The following is a 20,549-nucleotide window of genomic DNA, read 5'->3' on the forward strand; positions in this document are numbered from 1 at the left end:
GAAATTCAAAACAAACAACTCTGGTGTAGCAACTTGTACAATATCCCCATTCGCCTTCAGCTTCTTCATGCTCTTTATTCATTATAATATATAATCTTCTTTGTTAACTCATTGACTATTGTCTTACGTACTGAATTTCTACATCGCGTTACAATGGCAAAGGGCATACATCCGTGCACCAATTTTTTTACAAAGAAATCACAGTTTATTCACATTTATTATGCTACAATTTTATCGTCGTTATCCCAATCTTGTTCGGTAACTTGTAAGTTTTCAGTTTCTTCGATTAGTTGATCGTCGTCGTAGTCTTCGTTAGCCAAGGATAAGGTGGGTCTCACCACAGCACTGTCAAAAGTCCAGGAAGCCAACGCATTTTCGGCATCGATAATAATTTGTTTGGAAGCTTCGTAACCATCGTAAGCAGCTCTGGTTTCACCGGGGGTCACTGGAGACTCATCCAACAACTCCAAGAGAGCTTTACCATAACCGGCAATCAAGGCGATTTTTTCAGCGTGTTCTCTAATGGAATCAAATTGATAGTTAAAGGCGGTTTTCAATTTTTCCCTGGTGATATTGGATAATTGAGCTTCAGCAACCAACGATTCGGCTTCTGCTCTCACCAATTCTTGTTCCAAAACGTTAATTTTGGGGGACTGAGGGTCTTTATACTTCAAGTAAGCAATTTGATCGGTGATTTTTTGTTTACGGTCCCTGGAAGGTTGAACACTACCTTCGATATCCCTAATGGACTTGACGGTAATTCTATATTGATCATAACGGTCAATGAATTGATCTTCCAATTCCCCAATTTCGTAAATTAAAACCCCTAATTTATCAGTTATATCACTAATATCATCATCGTTAACTTCCCCCCATAAACTCAATTGTTTAGCAACGTCTTTACGTTCTCTTGCGGTGATTTCAATTGATCTCATTAAATTTTTCTCCATCTTAATTAATTGGGCCAATTTTCTGGCCAATTCGGGACCAAACGAACCAGCAGTGTTTTTACGGAAAGTATGGCTTATGGAGCCTCCTTTACCGAAAAAACGATTCTTGGTCGACGAGGGTGGTGGTGGGGGCGATTGTAACTGAGCAGCAGTGGGTGCTCTTTGGCTTCTTAAGGAATATGTTCTGTGCATTGCTTGTAGTTTCAAAGGGGAAAAGGGAAAAAAGAGGATTATTTCTAAATTAAATATTAAACGAAAATGATAAATAAATAAAGAGTCGATTAAATAATAACAGCATAACAAAATGCTGGTGGACTTTACTTGATAATAGGGTCATTATTATTATTAAATTTCATTTCATTCTTAATTTGGTAATATCCCATTCCCTATTTGGCCTTTTGCAACCACCTAATCATTACTGCCATATATAGTTATATTGAATTTATACCTCCTTCTATACATACACCTACTACCTACTATACTAGCTTCTACTATACCTACTATACTAACTTCTACTATACCTACTATACTAACTTCTACTATACCTACTATAAAACTTCTACTATACCTACTATACCTATACTACTATACCTATGTTACTGTACTACTATACCTATACTATAAGTATACTATACCTATACTATACCTACACTATACCTATACTACTACACCATTTGATAGTACCCCGTTTGCACCATTTGTACACCGTTGATACCCTTTGTTATTCGATGGTCCATGACAGTATGATAGCCGTTTGTAGGGTTTGTAGTACACCGTTGATAACAGATAAGAACCCAGTTCGCAGACCGTTTACCCATTACCAACTACTCATACTACCCTACTCATCTACTTGTGTTCTATCCCACGTAACTGACAGAACAATGAGCAATGAGGGTGGCTGGTTGTTTTGCGAAACGGCCACTAATTTGAGTATTGATTAATTTCGTGAACTTTGACTAAGTTCATCAACGATTGGTGATTAAGCTTAATTGGTACCTGATCAACTGGATAAGCATAAGTTACGTTCACTTACTATCTTATATATACTCGTATTGATACTTCTACTTATCCATATACTTATCCATATACTTAAACATATACTGATACATATACTATATATATGTACTTAAATATATGTACTTAAATATACTCATATTTATATACTTATATTTATGTGCTTATATACTTATATTTATATACTTATATTTATATACTTATATTTATATACTTATATTTATACTTATATTTATACTTATATTTATACTTATATTTATACTTATATTTATACTTATATTTATATATTTATACTTATATGTTGGTGTAGGGATGTTTCGGCAAATCGGATATTGCCAGGCCACCGGCAGTGCATCTCCGTGTTGCGGGAAGCGAAAGCGAGAGGCCATCGCTTGTGTTATCGCAAATGGTTAATAGACGTTTAGCATCCATTTAACAGTAGCGACGATTCAACGTATTTAGTCTACTTCATTTCATTCTTTTCTTGTTAGTTTGATCTTTATCCAGCATGTCATTTTTCAGAGTATATAATAACTTATTGAAAACTCACCCTTATAAAACAAATATGGTCACCACCGGCACCTTATTTGGTGCCGGAGACGTTTTGGCCCAATACTTATTCCCATCAGAAGCACCAATAAAAGAAAAGAAAAGCTTATTCCCATTTCTTTCCAAATTCAATAACTACAACTATCCAAGAACCTTCCGAGCACTCATTTATGGGTCTTTTATATTTGCTCCGGTTTCAGTTGCATGGCATGCCAAAAGATTGCCCTTTATTAAAAATCCCTTCATTTCTTTGAAAACAAGATCGATTTGGTCTCCGGCAAAATTACAACGCTACGATAACTCTTATAGACTAGCCATTGACCAATTCTTCGGCCCCATTTTGGTTTGGATCCCCATGTATAATATAGTAATGACTTTTTTGGAATTACCTCAGGACCCAATCTCGGTGGCTAAAACTAAATTGGAAAATAATTTTCTCGACGTCTTAAAGGCTAATTGGACCGTGTGGCCCATCTTCCAGTTCTTCAACATCTTCTTTATGCCCATTCATTTAAGAATCGTCTGTTCTAATTTCTGGTCCATTGGTTGGAACTGCTTCTTAAGTTTTGTTAATAATAACAAATCCCATGATTCTAATCATAAACATGGTCTCCTCGACGATTTGATCGACGAAAAAGATGAACTGAGAATCATTTACCAATAGTCCTAACGCTCCCATGATTTCTTTATTTCTTTAGTGTATTTTATCTGCATCCATATATTCATCTCTTGTTTGCTGCAAATTTGTAGAATTTTCCACTCACGTGATCTCGCCCTATAAAACTCATTGTTGTTCCATCGATCAATTCATCTTCATCAAGCTTTACCATTTCCTCATGTTATACTCCAAATACAATCAGCTCCTCACCAGACGCCCTCTCTTGACCAATATCATCACCACCGGGGCGCTTTTCGGGACCGGTGACTACTTGGCTCAGAAAATCTCCAATGGGAAGTTCGATTCCGCCAGATTAGCCAGAGCAATGGTCTATGGTTCAATCTTTTTTGCTCCAATTGGTACCAAATGGTATAAAACATTACCCAAGTTCAAATTCCCCGGCTACAATAACTCTTTCCTCAATACCTTGACTAGGGTCGGGGTGGATCAGTTGGTGTTTGCTCCAATTGCAATTCCAACTTACTACTCGGTTATGACCGTGCTAGAAAACCCTCCCAACCTCTTACCCACCATCAAGTCAAAGCTAAATGATAACTGGCTCAACACTTTGCAAACAAACTGGTTGGTTTGGCCAGTGGTCCAGTTGGTCAATTTCTCCCTAATCCCGCTCAGATTCCAGCTCTTGTTCGTGAATCTCGTCAGCATCGGCTGGAACTGCTACTTAAGCATGGCCCTCAACTCATCCAGTCACTTGGCCGACTCTGAAGACCAGATATTGATATAGTCTTAGTGATAGTGTATAGCTAGTGTATAGATAGTGTGGATGCATTGGGTGTACGGGTGTGTATGCCGGTGTATGGGTTCATATGCTATTTTTGACAAGCTCACGCAACTCGTTCACTTTTTGTTTTGTTGTTGTTCCCATTTTCACTACTCTTTCTTTCAAAGTTGATTAATTGCAATACACTGAATCAATCAAATAATAGATTCTAGTTCTGATTGATTGGTTGGCTGGTTATTCAATTGAATCACACTCTGTGTACACTCTGTGTTTCCTGTCATTCTCTTGTGTATTGATTGTCGGCGGCAAGAAGTAAAATAAACGAGAAAGCTTTTTTTTTTTAATAGATATTTTACAATATGATGAAAGGATTTAAAAATAGACTTACTAGAAATAAAAGTCAAAATTCTGGTAAGAAAAGTGATAAAAAGAATGAATCCAATTCAAATTCAACAAAAGATTTAAAAGAAAAAGAATTAAGTAAAAAATCTTCCTTGACTTCTTTAACTGGTGGTAGTTCTAAAAATTCAAGTTCTAGTTCTTCAACAAAGTCATCAAGCCCAAATATTTCTCGAAATAATAGTGGTACTTCGATTAAATCAATTGAATCAAATAATTCAAATACCACCGTACAACAGGATCAACAATTAGATATTTCAAATTCTCCTCAAAATTCTTCTCCTAAAATTATTATAAATAATTCATTAGAAAATAAGTCAAATACCCCTTCAAAATCTCCAAAACATATTCCTCCAGCAATTAATATTAATCATGATACTCCAATATCCCCTACTCCAACTACTCCAATAACACAACAATCTCAATCTCAAGAAGTTACTTCTCCAAATCAATACGATGTTGGAATACCTTCATCAAATTCAAAATTACATTCCAATTCTCCAATTCATAGCTATCAATTAAACCCAAATATCCCCTCACCAAATCGAGAAAACTTTGATATTGATTTAATTGTAACTCCCAAAAGACATTCATCTTCTCGTTTTGAACCTTCCAATTCTGATACTTATCAAGAAATTATTAAATTACCAAATTTTGATGAAGTTTTACCAGAAGAACAAATTTCATTATTTATTCAAAAAGTTGATCAATGTAATATAATGTTTGATTTTAGTGATCCAACTTATGATATTAGAGGTAAAGAAATTAAAAGAATTACTTTATCAGAATTAATTCAATTCATTTCAAATACTAGATTAACCTATACTGATGAAATGTATAAACATGTCATAAATATGTATAAAAAAAATTTATTTAGACCAATTCCTCCTCCAGTTAATCCAATTGGTGAATTATATGATCCTGATGAAGATGAACCGGTTAGTGAATTAGCTTGGCCTCATATGCATGCAATTTATGATTTTTTTTTAAGATTTATTGAAAGTCCTGATTTTTCTCATCAAATGGCAAAACAATATATTGATCATAATTTCATTTTAAGAATTTTAGAATTATTTGATAGTGAAGATCCAAGAGAAAGAGATTGTTTAAAAACAACTTTACATCGTATTTATGGGAAATTTTTAAGTTTAAGATCATTTATTAGAAAATCAATTAATAATGTTTTTTTACAATTTACTTATGAAACCGAAAGATTTAATGGAATTGGTGAATTATTAGAAATTTTGGGTTCAATTATTAATGGTTTTGCATTACCTTTAAAAGAAGAACATAAAATTTTTTTGGTACGTGTTTTATTACCATTACATAAAGTTAAAAGTTTATCAATGTATCATCCACAATTAGCTTATTGTATAGTCCAATTTTTAGAAAAAGATCCATCCTTAACTGAAGATGTCATAATGGGATTATTAAGATACTGGCCTAAAATTAATTCACCAAAAGAAGTGATGTTTTTAAATGAAATTGAAGATATTTTTGAAGTTATGGAACCAAATGAATTTTTAAAAATTCAAATACCTTTATTTGCTCAATTATCAAAATGTATTTCTTCACCTCATTTTCAAGTTAGTGAAAAAGTTTTATGTTTTTGGTCAAATGAATATTTTTTAACTTTAATTACTGAAAATGCTGAAGTTGTTTTACCAATTATTTTTGCATCTTTATATGAATTAACTAATTCAACTCAACCAGGTATTGCTGACGGTTTATTAAAACAAAAATTATTAGCTAATCCAAATTCAACCGTTGATGCAAATGGTAATTTAGTTGATAATCAATTAATTTTGAATGATTTAAATAATTCAAGTAATTCAAATCATAATGATCCAGTGAATTCCTTCCATCATTCAATTCATGATATGACGGATGAAGAATATTATGATTCTTTTAGTTCTTTACAACAAGGTGGTCATGGTGAAAATGATGATTTTATCGGTCATCCAATGCCTCCTGATCATTCAGCAACTTCAAATTGGAATAGAAGTATTCATCTGTTAGCCTTGGGTGCATTAAAAGTATTCATGGAACATAATACCATTTTATATGATCATTGTACAATGTTATATCATCAATCAGTTGAAGAACAAAAACAAAGAGAAGCTGCTAGAAAAGAAGGTTGGAAAAATATTGAAAAATACGTTCAACAAATTAAAGCTAAACAAGGTGCCGGCGCCACGGCTGCTACCACTACTACAAATAGTCAATAATGATATTTTTGCTTCTTTTTCACTTCTCATCCATTCATTATATCAATTAACATTTTTTTATTCTTCTCTTACTTACCTTTTCTTCCTTCCCTTTCATTTGTTTTGTATTTTGTTTTTGTTTTTGTTTTTTGTCTTTCCTTTCTTTCTTTGATATTCACCAGTTTGTTTTACAAAGCATGATTTAAATAAATACGTTTCTTCCTTTCCATTTTGTATTACATTACCCGCAGAGTCAATTATCGTCTGTTTTTCTCTTCAAGTATAAAATGAGATGAAAATTTTTTCCTCTACCACTTTATCTTCAAACTACATAACAATACGTATGTTAAATCGTCTTTCAGACTTAGTTAAATGATTCTATGATGATTCTTGTCCTTGCTATTGGTCGTAAGATTGGTAGTCTCGATTCTTAATGAAGATTTATTACAAGAACCGCTACACTGATCGAATCATTTGCTGGTCTTTCTTCTCAAAACATTTACTAACATTCTTTTAGTATTGCAGTATTGCCCTATATATACTCTGCATTATTGCAGGTTCTTATACTAGTAGCAATTGTAGGTTCCGTTCGGTGGGTTCGTACTAATGCGTTGGTGTACTACTCCGTTGGTGTACTAATCCATTGGTGTACTAATCCGTTAGTCGTGCTAACCCGTCGTCGTGCTAATCCGTCGTCGTGCTAATCCGTCGTCGTGCTAGTCCGTCGTCGTGCTAATCCGTTGATGAGCCGTTCTCCACCGGATACTCCGAGCCATTCGCTCACAAGTACTCTTGACTACCCTTCATAGCCACTCCCTACCTCTGCTGGTTCCTGAGTCTACTTCATTAATCTAATTAATCAGTCAATTAATTAAAGAGGCTATTAAGACCGGTCGTGTAAAATCACATAAAAAGAAAATTCCGATGAGCTTACAAATTTTCATGAAATTTTTCAGTATAAATAGAGAAGCAGATCCTGATTGTAACCTTAGTTTATACTTTCTTTTTTGGCAAAGTTTGCCCGTTCGCCCCTACAATATATCCTTTTATAATCAGTAGTTTATAATGGTTTTAGCTTCATCTAACGCACTTGCTCATTTGAAAACCTATTCATCCAAAGATGGATTGGATGTTAAAAAATTGATTGATTCATCAAACTTTGGTGGATTAACTTATAATGATTTTTTAGTTTTACCAGGTTTGATTAACTTCCCATCCAATGAAGTTCGTTTAGATACTAAATTGACCAAGAAAATCACTTTGAAAGCACCATTTGTTTCATCTCCTATGGATACTGTTACTGAAGAAAATATGGCTATTCATATGGCTTTATTAGGTGGTATTGGTATTTTACATCATAATTGTACTGCTGACGAACAAGCCGACATGGTTAGAAAAGTCAAGAAGTACGAAAATGGTTTCATTAATGATCCAATTGTTATTGCTCCTTCTACTCCAGTTGGTGATGTTAAAAAAATGAAATCTCTTTTGGGTTTCACTTCTTTCCCAGTTACTGGTATGTATTTATTTTAAAATTTGTCATTCTTCTTTTTCATATGATGATCAAAAACAATATTTTAATAACTTTCGTTCTACCGATTTACATCAAACGATGTTGGGGATAAATTGATCCACTGAAGATTTTAAGCAGAGTGGAAAGGATGACTTTTTTGAAAAAAAAAAAAAAATATTCTTACTAACATTTTTTTATAGAATCTGGTAAAGTTGGAGGTAAATTAGTTGGTATTGTTACTTCTCGTGATGTTCAATTCCATGATGATGATAAATCTCCAGTTTCTGAAGTTATGACTAAAGATTTAATTGTTGGTCAACAAGGTATTGATTTGAGCAAAGGTAATGAATTATTGAGAGCTTCTAAAAAAGGTAAATTACCAATTGTTGATAAAGCTGGTAATTTAGTTTCAATGATTTCTTTAACTGATTTACAAAAAAATCAAGCTTATCCTGATGCTTCAAAATCTTTTGATTCTAAACAATTATTATGTGGTGCCGCTATTGGTACTATTCCGGCTGATAGAGAAAGATTAGATAAATTGGTTGAAGCTGGTTTAGATGTTGTTGTTATTGATTCTTCTAACGGTTCGTCTCTTTTCCAATTAGATATGATCAAATGGATTAAATCCAAATATCCTGAATTACAAGTTATTGGTGGTAATGTTGTTACTAGAGAACAAGCTGCTTTATTAATTGATGCTGGTGCTGATGGTTTAAGAATCGGTATGGGTTCTGGTTCTATCTGTATCACTCAAGAAGTTATGGCTTGTGGTAGACCTCAAGGTACTGCTGTTTATAACGTTACCGAATTTGCTAACCAATTTGGTGTTCCTTGTATTGCTGATGGTGGTATCAGTAATATTGGTCATATCACCAAAGCTTTAGCTTTAGGTTCATCATGTGTTATGATGGGTGGTTTATTAGCCGGTACTGCTGAAACTCCAGGTGATTATTTCTACCGTGATGGTAAAAGATTAAAGTCTTACCGTGGTATGGGTTCCATTGATGCTATGCAACAAACCTCTACTAATGCCAATGCTTCTACTTCTCGTTATTTCTCTGAATCTGATAAAGTTTTCGTTGCTCAAGGTGTTTCTGGTTCAGTTGTTGATAAAGGTTCGATTACTAAATTTGTTCCTTATCTTTACAATGGTTTACAACACTCTTTACAAGATATCGGTGTTAGCTCATTAGATAATTTGAGACAAGGTGTTGATAACGGTGAAGTTAGATTTGAATTCAGAACTGCTTCTGCTCAATTCGAAGGTGGTGTTCATGGTTTACACTCTTACGAAAAGAAATTACACAATTAAAATCTTCTGTAATTACATAAAATTAATTTGATTTTATTTCCAGTTCATATAAATTTGTATTTTATAGTTAATTATTACGTTTTTGTCTATTTAAATAAAGTGCTGTTCAATTGTAGTGAAAATTTCGAGTGAGTATTAATTCATCAAAAACATACAATACAATAATAATTACGTACTCTACTATATAACATCTACTATATAACATCTACTACTACTATATAACATCTATAACACACAACTCATTATGAGCTTTCAAAACGCAAGCACCAACCTCGATCAGGATTTGAAAAATTCAAGACAGTCCAAATACCAATCATCAGAACCAGAAGTAAAACAATGGATATACAATATCCTTAGCATACCAAAAAACATTCAAACCCAATACTCCCAAAACAACTTGGACCTCTTGGATATCTTAAAAGACGGAGAAGTACTCTGCAAACTAGGTAATCTACTCCCAATTGATAATAAACCAACCTCCAAATACAAAAATTCGAAAATGCCCTTCATCCAAATGGAAAACATCTCCTTCTTCCTATCCACCTGCAAAACCATCGGCATCCCCCACGACGAAATCTTCCAAACCGTGGACTTATTCGAACGTAAGGATCCTTATCAAATCATCATAACCTTGATCTCCTTCAGCAGAAAAGCCCACGACTTGAGCCCAACCAGCTTCCCCACCTTAATTGGCCCCAAGACCGTCAAAGTCAAACCAACAATCCCTAAAAAACCAATCGGCTTGTCCTCTAAATACAATTAGTTACATCTATACTAGTATACTATTCCCATTTGCTGCTTATGTAATGATAACCCGGGTGCTTATGTAATCCCAGGTGTTCTTCGCTCTTCTCTTTTTGAGCTCATCACTTTTTTTTTTTTTTTTTTAAATTTTTCACAATCTGATGAGATGGACAGTCGATACTCTTTCTTTAGATACCAAAGTATACCCAGGTAGAAGTGATTAAGGATTACTTTTGCGATTGTACGACGAAAGCAGCAACTGGGGAATCAGCATTCTACGTATTTATTAGAACAGGTTTATTTATTTATTGGTGATTCCATTTATTTCTAGGTTAATTAATTTTATTATTTATTTTAATTCATTTCATTTTATTTGCATATATTACCATGTCTGACGAGATCATTTGGCAAGTTATAAATCAGCAGTTCTGTGCTTTCAAGATAAAAACCGATAAAGAGCAGAATTTTTGCAGAAATGAATATAACGTTAGTGGGTTTTGTTCCCGTCAATCATGTCCTTTAGCAAATGCAAGGTATGCTACGGTTAAGAATATAGAAGGTAAGCTCTATTTGTATATGAAAACGGCTGAAAGAGCACACACCCCATCGAAGATGTGGGAAAGAATTCGGTTATCCAAGAATTATAATACTGCTTTAGAGCAAATTGATGAAAATTTACAATACTGGCAAAAATTCTTAATCCATAAGTGTAAACAGAGATTAACCAGATTAACCCAAGTTGCCATTACTGAAAGAAGAATGGCAATGAGAGAAGACGAAAGACATTATGTTGGTATCAAACCAAAAGTTAAAAGAAGAGAAGAAAATAGAGAAAGAAAAGCTTTAACAGCTGCTAAAATTGAAAAAGCCATTGAAAAAGAATTATTAGACAGATTGAAAAGTGGTGCATACGGTGATAAACCTTTGAATGTTGATGAAAATATTTGGAAAAAAGTTTTGGGTAAACAATATGAACAAGAAGATGAAGATGAAGATGAAGAAGATGACGTTGAAATTGAAAGTGGTGATGAAGATAGTGATGTTGGTGAAGTTGAATACGTTGAAGATGACGCTGAAGATGATTTTGTCGATTTGGAAGATTTAGAAAAATGGTTAGGTGATTCTTCTGCTTCTGAATCCGAATCGGATGATGAAAGTGATGATGATTCCAAATCTAAACATAAAAAACGTTCTACTACCGAACAAGGTCCTAAAGATAAGAAAAGAAGAAGACCAAGAATTGAAGTTGAAATTGAACAAGAACAAGACCAAGATCAACTCCAAACAAACATCGCTGCTTAGTCTAGCCCTTCATTCTCTTCTAGTGTATAGTATTAATATATCATAATGTAACTATCTGTCAACTTATGCTTGTACTTGAAATTGGGGGGATTTGTTGAAAATCGTTGTTTTTTTGCAACTTTTGAATAATTTTGACTATAATCAGAGAAAAACTCACCGATTTGCAACTCAACTTGCAGTGAAATCACATTTTACAAATTTTTTCAACATCTCTACTAACCCACCAGCAATACAACTACAAACCCACCAGCAGAACATCTACTAACTACCTTCTTTCCAAAGCTGAACCCCTAATCAAGCTATAAATTGAAAAAAAGGTTTAAATTGCGCAAAAAATGAAAAAAAAAAATCCAACTTCAAAAGGTTGATAATAGACATTGATTGAATTACTGAAGTTCAAGTCATACACAGCTAAATATAAGAATAGAAGAGGCATCAAAGAAACTAATTGACGGATTCAAAAAAAAAAATTGAAATAAAAATACAAATTAGAGAAGTAATACGAAAACTAAAAGTTGGTTAAATTAATCAGTTACCGGTGTGGTCCACCACATAACTGTCATTAGGAAATAGCATCAGCATGTTAGTTTTAAAGTCAGAGGAATTCAAACCTCTTTGGTTAAGTGAGTTCAATCCGTGTTGGTCCGGGTAGTTCGATTCAAACCCGGTAGTTGAAAGTTCATCATCATGTGGATCATCATTTGCAACGTCATAAGATGAACTTTTGGCTTCATCTTCATTTGAATCACCTTCTTCATCGCTATTTTCCAAATCCTTACCTCCTTGTTTATTGAAAAAAGTCTTCAAATCTTTAACAAATAAGGGATGAAGTAATTTATCAACACCTTCATTTCTAGCTAATTCCAATGCCCTTTCAAAAGGAATCCAAATTCCTTTTAACGACATTGATCCCACCTTCACAACCTTGCCTTCTTTACTCTTTTCGTTTTTAAGAATCCCATCGCGCTTACCTCTAGTCATAGAGGTTGCATTTAATAATTTGGTTCCATTGATATAATCATCATCTTCACGTCTGGAAACCAAAACGTTATTTGCCTTGACTTGATAACATAATGTTCCTTCTTCATCCCACTGAACAGTTTGAATCTTTGGTCTTCTTGTTTTAGTATATTCCACTTCTGGAGATTGGGTATTTGAAGATGATTGTCTCAGGTGACGAGGTCTTAGGGCCTTCTTTGGTGAGCTCTTACTCAACGATAAACTTTTAGAAGAATCGGTATTTATAAAATAGTCTCCTTGAATTTGTGAGTTTGTAACATGGTTTGAATTTCCAAATTGTTGCATATTTGCAAAATTTACTGAAGTACTACTTTGCAGCGGTAAAAATCCATTATTGGAAACAGTAGAAAAGTATCCATTGAAATGGTGATGTTCTTGCATTAAACTTTGCTGATCATGATATCGATAAGGGTGCTGGGTTTGATTTTGATTTTGATTTTGGTTTTGATCATAAGATTGTTGTTCTGTTGGTGAAATGTTTTGAGAATTCAAAGAAGAATCACCACTATGTTCTCCAGATACTTGAGTTGTTGGTTGAGATACAACAGTGGGATTGTACGTGGTGTAATTGTTGGGTCTGATATTTTCAACAAAATTATGAACAGACATGAAACTATCTGGTGAAGAATTTGCGGTAATCGTTGGTGAAGTTATTGGTGTTGGTCCAATATCACCTAAAACAAAAGAGAGTGGGTTTTGAGTTGTCCAAGTTGGTTTTATAATTGATTCTTCTGAAACTAACATTTATTTTCTAAGTACTTGATATGATATATTATACGATAATACTTCCAGCGTCTCGTATATATATATATTCCATCTAATTTAGTTTTAAAAGGAATCAAATACTTTTTTATATTACAATCCAGATGAAATCAGGGAGCCAAGAGGAAAGTTAGTAATTAGGTTAACAGGTTGATTAGTTATATTATTATTTTTTCCTTCTATTTCAGTTATAAGTACCAATAGGATCAAAGATGTTATACTTAGTAACGCTATAGACTCAGGCAGACCCTTATTAGATTTGATGTAATGAATGAAATAAGGTTTTACCTGGAATACGATTTTCTTTTTTTTTTTAAAAAAAAAAAAAAAGTTAAGTAAAGAATGAATACCAGTGGCACGAATAGTTACAGGGAAATAGAAAATATAGAAAATTACAGGCCATTGACCATAGCAAAGTCCAAAATGTGAAGGCTGCTTCCTACTTCCGCCGAAAGCATATATCTCTCATGTATATTTTGAACCAGGCTGAAAATTAGTCTTCTACCACGGCTGCCTCAATCACTGATTCAAAGTTTACGGCTATAAGTTATTCTGACCAAGGTTCATTGGGATACCTCAATTCAAACTTTACTAAGATTTATCCACCCGAGTTTTACAAAAAAGAAAAAAAAAAAAACACTCGGTAAAGCAGATTAAAGTTACAAATAGAAGGTGTGAAGAAGTAACAATCGGACTAAACAATATCGTGAAACTGAAGCGAATGAAGGAGAAATTTAGGAAGTTTAAACAAAAAGGAGTTGATTTCAGTGACCGTAAATAAAATATTTCTATTTAGAAAAAAATCTTCAGCTTCTCAAGATGGAAGTTTTGATTTTGTGATTAGGTCGATCCAAAAAATAACTGGGTTATTATCTCTGATGAAATTGGAAGAATCCCATGGATCAATGGAATCAAGACGTGAGCTGACGCAAGATTATGTGGGTTGGGAGTCAACTTTTCAATTGGGGATATTTTGCTGGTTTTAGCCTCTGTCATGCATTCAACTTTCACTTAAAGCTGAGAGGCCCCAACTTTGATGAGGATTTTCTCTCACGCTAGCAATGATTCGTTTGGTATGCTTCTATTTGGCTGCATTTGTTTACTAACCTTCCAAGTAATAAGCTACCCACCGGTGTATAATCTACGATCTCCGCCCTGAAGAAAAGCAATAACCAGCTTCTACATGTATGACTGCAATACAAGTAATAGGAAGCAAAGAGTCCGTTGGAACACTTGGAACACTTGCAGTAGTTTCTGGTTTTACAAGTCTGGACTTTCCGTTTTTCGCAGCTATAAAAAAAGGCCGCAAAAAAAAAAAAAGACTTTGGAAGAAAGGAAAGAAGAGGAAAGTATAGTAATTAAAGGAGACAATAGCTTGGTCAGCATAGGTTTGGCCACCTCACTTAGCCATTGAAGGAAGAGGCAGATGAAGCAGAAGGCAACTTCAAACGAATCGGGTGTATATGTATACGCAGAACATGCACGAATAGAAATGGTACATTGCGTCAAGCTACGTCGGTGTACCAGCCTTCTCGAACAAATGGTGCATGGATTAAGTCACTAGCTAACCGTGTTTCAATATATGTGAGAGGGCAATTAGGATAGCGAGATTTCAATAAAGGACAGAATTAAGTGAACTGAAGGACAACTTCATACAACAGGTGGTACAAAAGGTGTCGTACGAGTCAGGGAATGGATGAAGAATTGACTAGAACCCCCAAACCTGTATGATCACCATTCATTTAAATTTAGGAATAAGCAAGCAAGATCAAGTGGAGTGGTAATAACCTTATTACTCACTTGATATCTTGAGCTGTATTCGAGGGCGAGCCTATTGCGTTTGCGAGCTGGTCAAGATTTCGGACGACATATGCAAATAAACTGTATTCTACTAGAGTTTCAAGCAGTCTTATCCGAAATTGGAGGAACTAGATTCAAAATACGTCTTTTATCCGAACAGAAGATTTGTTCTATATCAGCCCTAGATTTTTTAGGCATACATGTAGTCCTTCTTATAAGGATAGACATACCGATAAGCAAAACGTGCTATCCCTTTATCTGCTGGTTCGATACTTCCATGCTGTATTCGAAGCTTCTTCTGCTTCTACACAATAGACACGTACACCAAATCCATCATAGAATCACTCTGTCCGGTATTGGAAGTGAAATAAGCGATGCAAAACTCCGTATTTCTCGTAATTATCTCCAGCAATGTCTTATAATATGACTGAGGAATCCAAGAAGATAGAAAACTTTGAAAGCATGAAAAATTACTTGAATTTAATTGAAAAATGATAAACTTATTATTCGCAATCAGTGAAAAGATTGAAATTTTTTCTGCCGTTCCCCGTTTGCAATGACTTTATCAGAAGAAGTCACTTTAACTCGAGAATAATACAAAGGCTTCGAGGTTTGATTATCGAGGCCGTTTCAGAGAAGCAAATTTTGGTTGTTAGGTTGGAATTTTATCTTTACTCGGAAAATAGAACCATCAACAGCAAGCTTTAGCAGAAAGTTCGACAATGAGTGCAGTATCTTCAAGTTCCAGCTCACCCATTAACATTAATAGTCCAGATTCCAGGCGAAGATCATTCTTAGATGTAGGAGGACGAAATTCGATTAATAATTTTGTTAGCTCCTTTCAAAGGGCACAGTCCTTTTCAGGTCTGAATCTATTTGAACCAGCAATTGATACCATTGATGATATCTCTCCACTTACTTCACCGCCCATTACAAATGGAGAGTTCGGAGAACCTGACAATAATCGTATTTTTGACACCCTATCGAGACATGGAACAGAAAGTGAACAAATCAACAATTTTGAGTTTCCTCAAGATGAAAATTCGTCATTATTATTGGGAAGACAAAATAGTAAATTAAGTAATACTTCAGAAAGGCTTATCAGTGGTAATTCTACCGCTCCTCAAACGATATTTAACTCGATAAATACTTTGATGGGTATTGCAATGTTGTCATTACCGTTTGGATTCAAATTATGTGGTTGGATATTAGGTACTTTATTACTATTATCAAGTGCTATAGTTACTGATTACACTGGTAAAATTTTGGGTAAGATTATGAGAAAGTATCCTCATTTGACTAGTTACGGAGATATTGCAAACTTATACGGGGGAGGTAAAGCTCAATTTATAATCACTTTGATTTTTTCAATTGATTTATTTGGTGCAACAATATCATTAATTTTAATCTTTAGTGATTCTTTTAGTTTACTATTCCCGGATATTTCCATTAAAGTTTTTAAAAGTATTATAATATTTATACTTTTCATTACATCATTTATCCCGTTACATATTATATCATTTTTATCAATTTTCGGAGTTGTTTGTACATCGGGAGTTTTAATAGCTATTATAGTTAGTGGATTACTTACACGAGAAATACCTGGTTCTTTATTGAAACCAGCATCTACTTATTTATTACCGGATAATCTAAATGATGTATTATTAAGTTTAGGTATAATGATGGCACCATGGGGAGGACATATAGTTTTACCTGAACTTATTAAGGATATGAAACATCCTTCTAAATATTCCAAATGTTGTGATATTGCCTTTTCGTTTAGTTTTGCATTATATTACTTAATTTCTTCAGTTGGATTTTTGATGGAAGGTTCAAATTGTGAAGATTCTTTAATTAAAAATATTATGCTGAATAAAAACAATTCCAAATCTTTAATATTAATAATTTGTTCTTTAATGGGATTATTATCAATTTCAAAAATACCTTTAGTGACAAGACCTTTAATAACAGTTTATGAAAATTTATTTTCATTAAATTTCGAAACAGAAATTACTTATCAAGATGGAGTTCGTCAAAAAACATTTTCGATGAAAAGGTTTATTGGTAGAGTTTTATTCACAATATTTATTCTCATTTTATCATTTACTTTCACATCATTTGGTCAAGTTATTGCATTTTTAGGGAGTGCAATTTGTTTTACTGTTTGTATTACATTACCATTATTATTTTATCTTAAACTATTTAATGATGAGTTAAACCAGTTGACAAAACTTGCCATTAAATTTGGTATTTTAATTAGTATTTCCGGTGCAATAATTGGTACTTATAGTTCATTCGTCTATGATACTAGTATATAATTTTTACTAAACATTAATATAATTAATTACTATGTATAAGTAAATGTAATCAAGCAAAGCCAGCTTTTACTTCAACCCAAAGGTGAAAAAAAAAAACGAAGCATGATAAACCATTTCAAACCCGAATATAACAATAAAACAAAACAAAAAAGTGAAAAAAAAAGGAAATGGGTTATCTGCTTTTCACTATTTTTCCATGAATAAAACAATTATAAAGACAAGACACAACTAGAAAACTAAATTTTAAAGAGAAGAACACACAAATGAAAAGGGCATAAACCAAACAAAAGTTTAATAAATTTATAGATACATAATAAATGTCACAATTTTTAAAATCAAACAAGGTTTTTAATTAACGTTTTGAACTATGTCTAGAACGGTTATTTGACTTATAACTATAATCTGAAGCATCTTCATCTATGTCAACATCATTTGAAAGAATACTTGCAGCGTATAATAAATTATCATGCTGAGATTTAGCAAGATATTGAGCCATAACTTGAGAACCAGAAGTTAAATGTGAATTTTTTGATTGAGGGCTTGGTAAATGATTAAAAGAATGGTGAGGCATTGGAGCCAGAGGTTGCATTGGCATTTGATTAAAATAACCTGAATGATTGCTATATAACATTGGTCTTGAATTTTGATGATTTGGTAAATAATAAAATTGATTTGATTGAGGAGCATTTGAAGAAGGTGGCGGATGAGGGAAAATAGGTTGGTGATGTAAATAAGGAGATTGATGAAATTTAGAAGGTTGATGATAATATTTAGCATAATTTGAATTGAGTGAAACCGTCGAAGAGTTTCTTGATCTTCTACCACGAACAAATCCATCAGATAAGCTCAGTTTATTTTGATTATTATTTTTATAAAAATTTTTAGGATTTTTCTTATTAATGGTTGAAGAAGTATCATCTGAGCCAATAATGATTGAAACATCATCGTCGTCATCATCATCGTCATCATCATCATCATCATCATCATCATCATTATCGTCACCGTCATTAGCTTCAGCTTGAATATTTTCATTTTTGTCATTTCCATTTTCGCTTTCATTTTCGATTTCATTTTCGATTGCATTTCCATTTCCATTCTCAATTTCATTTTTATCGTCCGTTATACCGAAAGCATTTTCTGGATTACCACTAATAATACCAAACACCATTGCCGCTTCTTCATTTATGGTATCTTTATCGGACGATTTATCATTTAAATCCGTCAAGCTCTCAGAAGATTTATCAATCTGTTTATCAGAAGCTTTATCTATTAAATCATCATTCAGTTTTTCAGTTTTCTTTTTAGAACGTCTTGATTTAAATTTATTATATTCAGAATTATCCAAGATAGTATTACCAGCCGGACCAAAATTATTATTTAATTTCTTCTTAAAAGAGAATTTTGGAGGATTACCACATCTATCTTTAGCAAAACTAATTTTAAAATTTTTATAACGATTATAAAAAGATAACGGATTTGAATCATCATCATCACCGGCGATTTTATTAATTTTAGATTCATTTTTAGTTTCGAATAATTCAACCAATCTTATGGCATCCATAATATTTAAGAAATTTATGAACCCACAATCTTTATTATGATAAAAATTAATTTGTTCTAATTCACCGAATTTTTCAAAATCTTTACGTAATTGTAAATCATTTGGTAATTGAATTTTTCTTTTGGTTTCTTCTTGAATTTGTTTTTTATTTGATTGATCTTTAATTAGTTTAATACCGATATATACATTTCTAGAAGCACCTGCAGTTACCGCCAAAGAGATTTCTCTATTGATAGGACCACTATGATTTTTAGCCCACCCAACGGTAATATCAAAACCATGAATGATTAATTGATGTAAAACTTGATGATTTAAATAAAATTTCAAAGCTATAGTTGGATCAACAAAGGTGATAAAACAAACTTTTTTATCGGGGTGATATTTAATTTGTTCCACCAACCCACCAGCTCTAACGTTATTGGCAATTTCTTCAATGGTAGTATTTGGATGTAAATTACCCAAATAAATGGTTCTATTACCAACGTTAAAGGGATCAGGATTATAATTATTTGAAATAGAAGAAGAAGTATTTGAAAGATTAAATTGAGAAGGATAATTTAAATGATTTGAAGAAATCATTGAAACATTATCATCTAAATCGGACTCCACATCATCTTTTGAGGAAGAAGAAGCCGAATTGGAAGAAGAGGTTTGATGGATTTGTTTATCAATAACTGTTCGATCACATCTATCCTTATGGAAACCAACGTAAACGAATTTATAACCGGACTCATTATTTAAATTACCTTCGTTATCAATTTGATTTTGTTTATCAATTTGAATTCTTTTATTATAGAATTCATAAGTTTTGATAGCAGCGTCAATGGAAGTGAAATGAATCAAGATTTTATATTGCAGTAAATCATTATAGTTAATTTTAAAATCTTCAATATCACCGAATTTACAACCTTGATTAAAAATTTCCGATTCAATTTTTTTCAAGAAAAAATCTGAATTACAAGAGATTTTAATAAGGATACATCTGGTAGCATTTGAATCCAAGATATAATTCAAAGTTTTCAATTTGATGAAATCTTGTTTGCTAATGGTTGAGTTATTATTTGAATGATTTGGACCTTCATTTAATTGAATTTTCAAATATTTTGAATTTTTCAATTTCAATTTCAAGTTATTCAAGTTATTTGTATTCTTGCAGTATTTTAAATGGAAATTAATTGATATTTTCGAATTTATAAATGATATATAGCAAGTTTTCAAGCATTTAACATCTTTTATATGATTTGGTGCTGGTTTGGAGAAAATTTTCACGTATTCAATCGGTCCGTAATCTATTTCATTTAATAATTCATTTAATGATAAATCATCATTTAAATTTTTCAATATAATTGTTCTTGATAAATTTAATTGATCTAAATTTGAATTTGATGGTAAGGATGTTAGGTATGGAGAATGATTCATATGATTCATATGATTCATATGATTCATATGATTCATTGGACTGGGATAATTATAAGGACTATTGATCAAATTTGCTGGTAACATTGATTGACTATAGTTCGAATCAAGTGGGGTCACTGGTGGTTGGAAAGGGTATCCTATTGGAGTTTGTCCATTTAAAGGACTTGGAGGATAGTACATTCCCGAATACATAACGAATGATAACTCAATAACTTAACTCAGAACTCAACTCAATAACTTAACTCAGAACTCAACTCAATAACTTAACTCAGAACT

At 32.8% G+C, this 20,549-nt stretch overlaps 11 protein-coding genes across 11 annotated transcripts; 8 read left to right on the top strand and 3 right to left on the bottom strand.

Moving 5' to 3' along the window:
• Positions 1 to 218: 218 nt before the first annotated feature.
• On the bottom strand, positions 219 to 1,142 carry LSP1 (lipid-binding protein; the record flags this gene model as incomplete). The annotated part of the gene is made up of 1 exon (XM_020219010.1): positions 219 to 1,142. The coding sequence occupies one exon, from the start codon at positions 1,140 to 1,142 to the stop codon at positions 219 to 221; it is 924 nt and encodes a 307-aa protein (XP_020074515.1).
• A 260-nt stretch (positions 1,143 to 1,402) lies between these two features.
• HYPBUDRAFT_225561 (uncharacterized protein) lies at positions 1,403 to 2,015 on the top strand. The gene has a single exon (XM_020223114.1). The coding sequence runs from the start codon at positions 1,544 to 1,546 to the stop codon at positions 1,889 to 1,891; it is 348 nt and encodes a 115-aa protein (XP_020074516.1). The 5' UTR covers positions 1,403 to 1,543; the 3' UTR covers positions 1,892 to 2,015.
• Positions 2,016 to 2,472: 457 nt separating this feature from the next.
• Positions 2,473 to 3,177, top strand: HYPBUDRAFT_113748 (uncharacterized protein; the record flags this gene model as incomplete). Its single annotated transcript, XM_020218994.1, has 1 exon — positions 2,473 to 3,177. The coding sequence occupies one exon, from the start codon at positions 2,473 to 2,475 to the stop codon at positions 3,175 to 3,177; it is 705 nt and encodes a 234-aa protein (XP_020074517.1).
• Positions 3,178 to 3,349: 172 nt separating this feature from the next.
• HYPBUDRAFT_114012 (ethanol metabolism protein) lies at positions 3,350 to 3,916 on the top strand (the record flags this gene model as incomplete). Its single annotated transcript, XM_020219016.1, has 1 exon — positions 3,350 to 3,916. The coding sequence occupies one exon, from the start codon at positions 3,350 to 3,352 to the stop codon at positions 3,914 to 3,916; it is 567 nt and encodes a 188-aa protein (XP_020074518.1).
• Positions 3,917 to 4,272: 356 nt separating this feature from the next.
• Positions 4,273 to 6,498, top strand: RTS1 (protein phosphatase 2A regulatory subunit; the record flags this gene model as incomplete). Its single annotated transcript, XM_020224012.1, has 1 exon — positions 4,273 to 6,498. A coding segment is annotated over one exon (2,226 nt), but the record flags the coding sequence as incomplete, so codon positions are not given.
• A 1,040-nt stretch (positions 6,499 to 7,538) lies between these two features.
• Positions 7,539 to 9,393, top strand: IMH3 (IMP dehydrogenase). Its single transcript, XM_020219842.1, has 2 exons — positions 7,539 to 8,035; positions 8,233 to 9,393. Exons 1-2 carry the CDS (start codon positions 7,585 to 7,587, stop codon positions 9,345 to 9,347), a joined length of 1,566 nt encoding a protein of 521 aa, XP_020074520.1. The 5' UTR covers positions 7,539 to 7,584; the 3' UTR covers positions 9,348 to 9,393.
• A 129-nt stretch (positions 9,394 to 9,522) lies between these two features.
• On the top strand, positions 9,523 to 10,214 carry SCP1 (Scp1p). The gene has a single exon (XM_020221713.1). The coding sequence runs from the start codon at positions 9,592 to 9,594 to the stop codon at positions 10,108 to 10,110; it is 519 nt and encodes a 172-aa protein (XP_020074521.1). The 5' UTR covers positions 9,523 to 9,591; the 3' UTR covers positions 10,111 to 10,214.
• A 13-nt stretch (positions 10,215 to 10,227) lies between these two features.
• Positions 10,228 to 11,454, top strand: MAK16 (ribosome biosynthesis protein). The gene has a single exon (XM_020221714.1). It carries the CDS (start codon positions 10,479 to 10,481, stop codon positions 11,391 to 11,393), a length of 915 nt encoding a protein of 304 aa, XP_020074522.1. The 5' UTR covers positions 10,228 to 10,478; the 3' UTR covers positions 11,394 to 11,454.
• A 467-nt stretch (positions 11,455 to 11,921) lies between these two features.
• On the bottom strand, positions 11,922 to 13,022 carry EFH1 (KilA-N domain-containing transcriptional regulator EFH1; the record flags this gene model as incomplete). The annotated part of the gene is made up of 1 exon (XM_020220252.1): positions 11,922 to 13,022. One exon carries the CDS (start codon positions 13,020 to 13,022, stop codon positions 11,922 to 11,924), a length of 1,101 nt encoding a protein of 366 aa, XP_020074523.1.
• A 2,717-nt stretch (positions 13,023 to 15,739) lies between these two features.
• On the top strand, positions 15,740 to 17,281 carry AVT1 (Avt1p; the record flags this gene model as incomplete). The annotated part of the gene is made up of 1 exon (XM_020223988.1): positions 15,740 to 17,281. A coding segment is annotated over one exon (1,542 nt), but the record flags the coding sequence as incomplete, so codon positions are not given.
• Positions 17,282 to 17,645: 364 nt separating this feature from the next.
• HYPBUDRAFT_150105 (uncharacterized protein) lies at positions 17,646 to 20,465 on the bottom strand (the record flags this gene model as incomplete). The annotated part of the gene is made up of 1 exon (XM_020220253.1): positions 17,646 to 20,465. The coding sequence occupies one exon, from the start codon at positions 20,463 to 20,465 to the stop codon at positions 17,646 to 17,648; it is 2,820 nt and encodes a 939-aa protein (XP_020074525.1).
• Between the last annotated feature and the right edge of the window lie 84 nt (positions 20,466 to 20,549).

This window comes from Hyphopichia burtonii, assembly GCF_001661395.1.
Source record: "Hyphopichia burtonii NRRL Y-1933 unplaced genomic scaffold HYPBUscaffold_7, whole genome shotgun sequence".
NCBI lineage: Eukaryota > Fungi > Ascomycota > Pichiomycetes > Serinales > Debaryomycetaceae > Hyphopichia > Hyphopichia burtonii.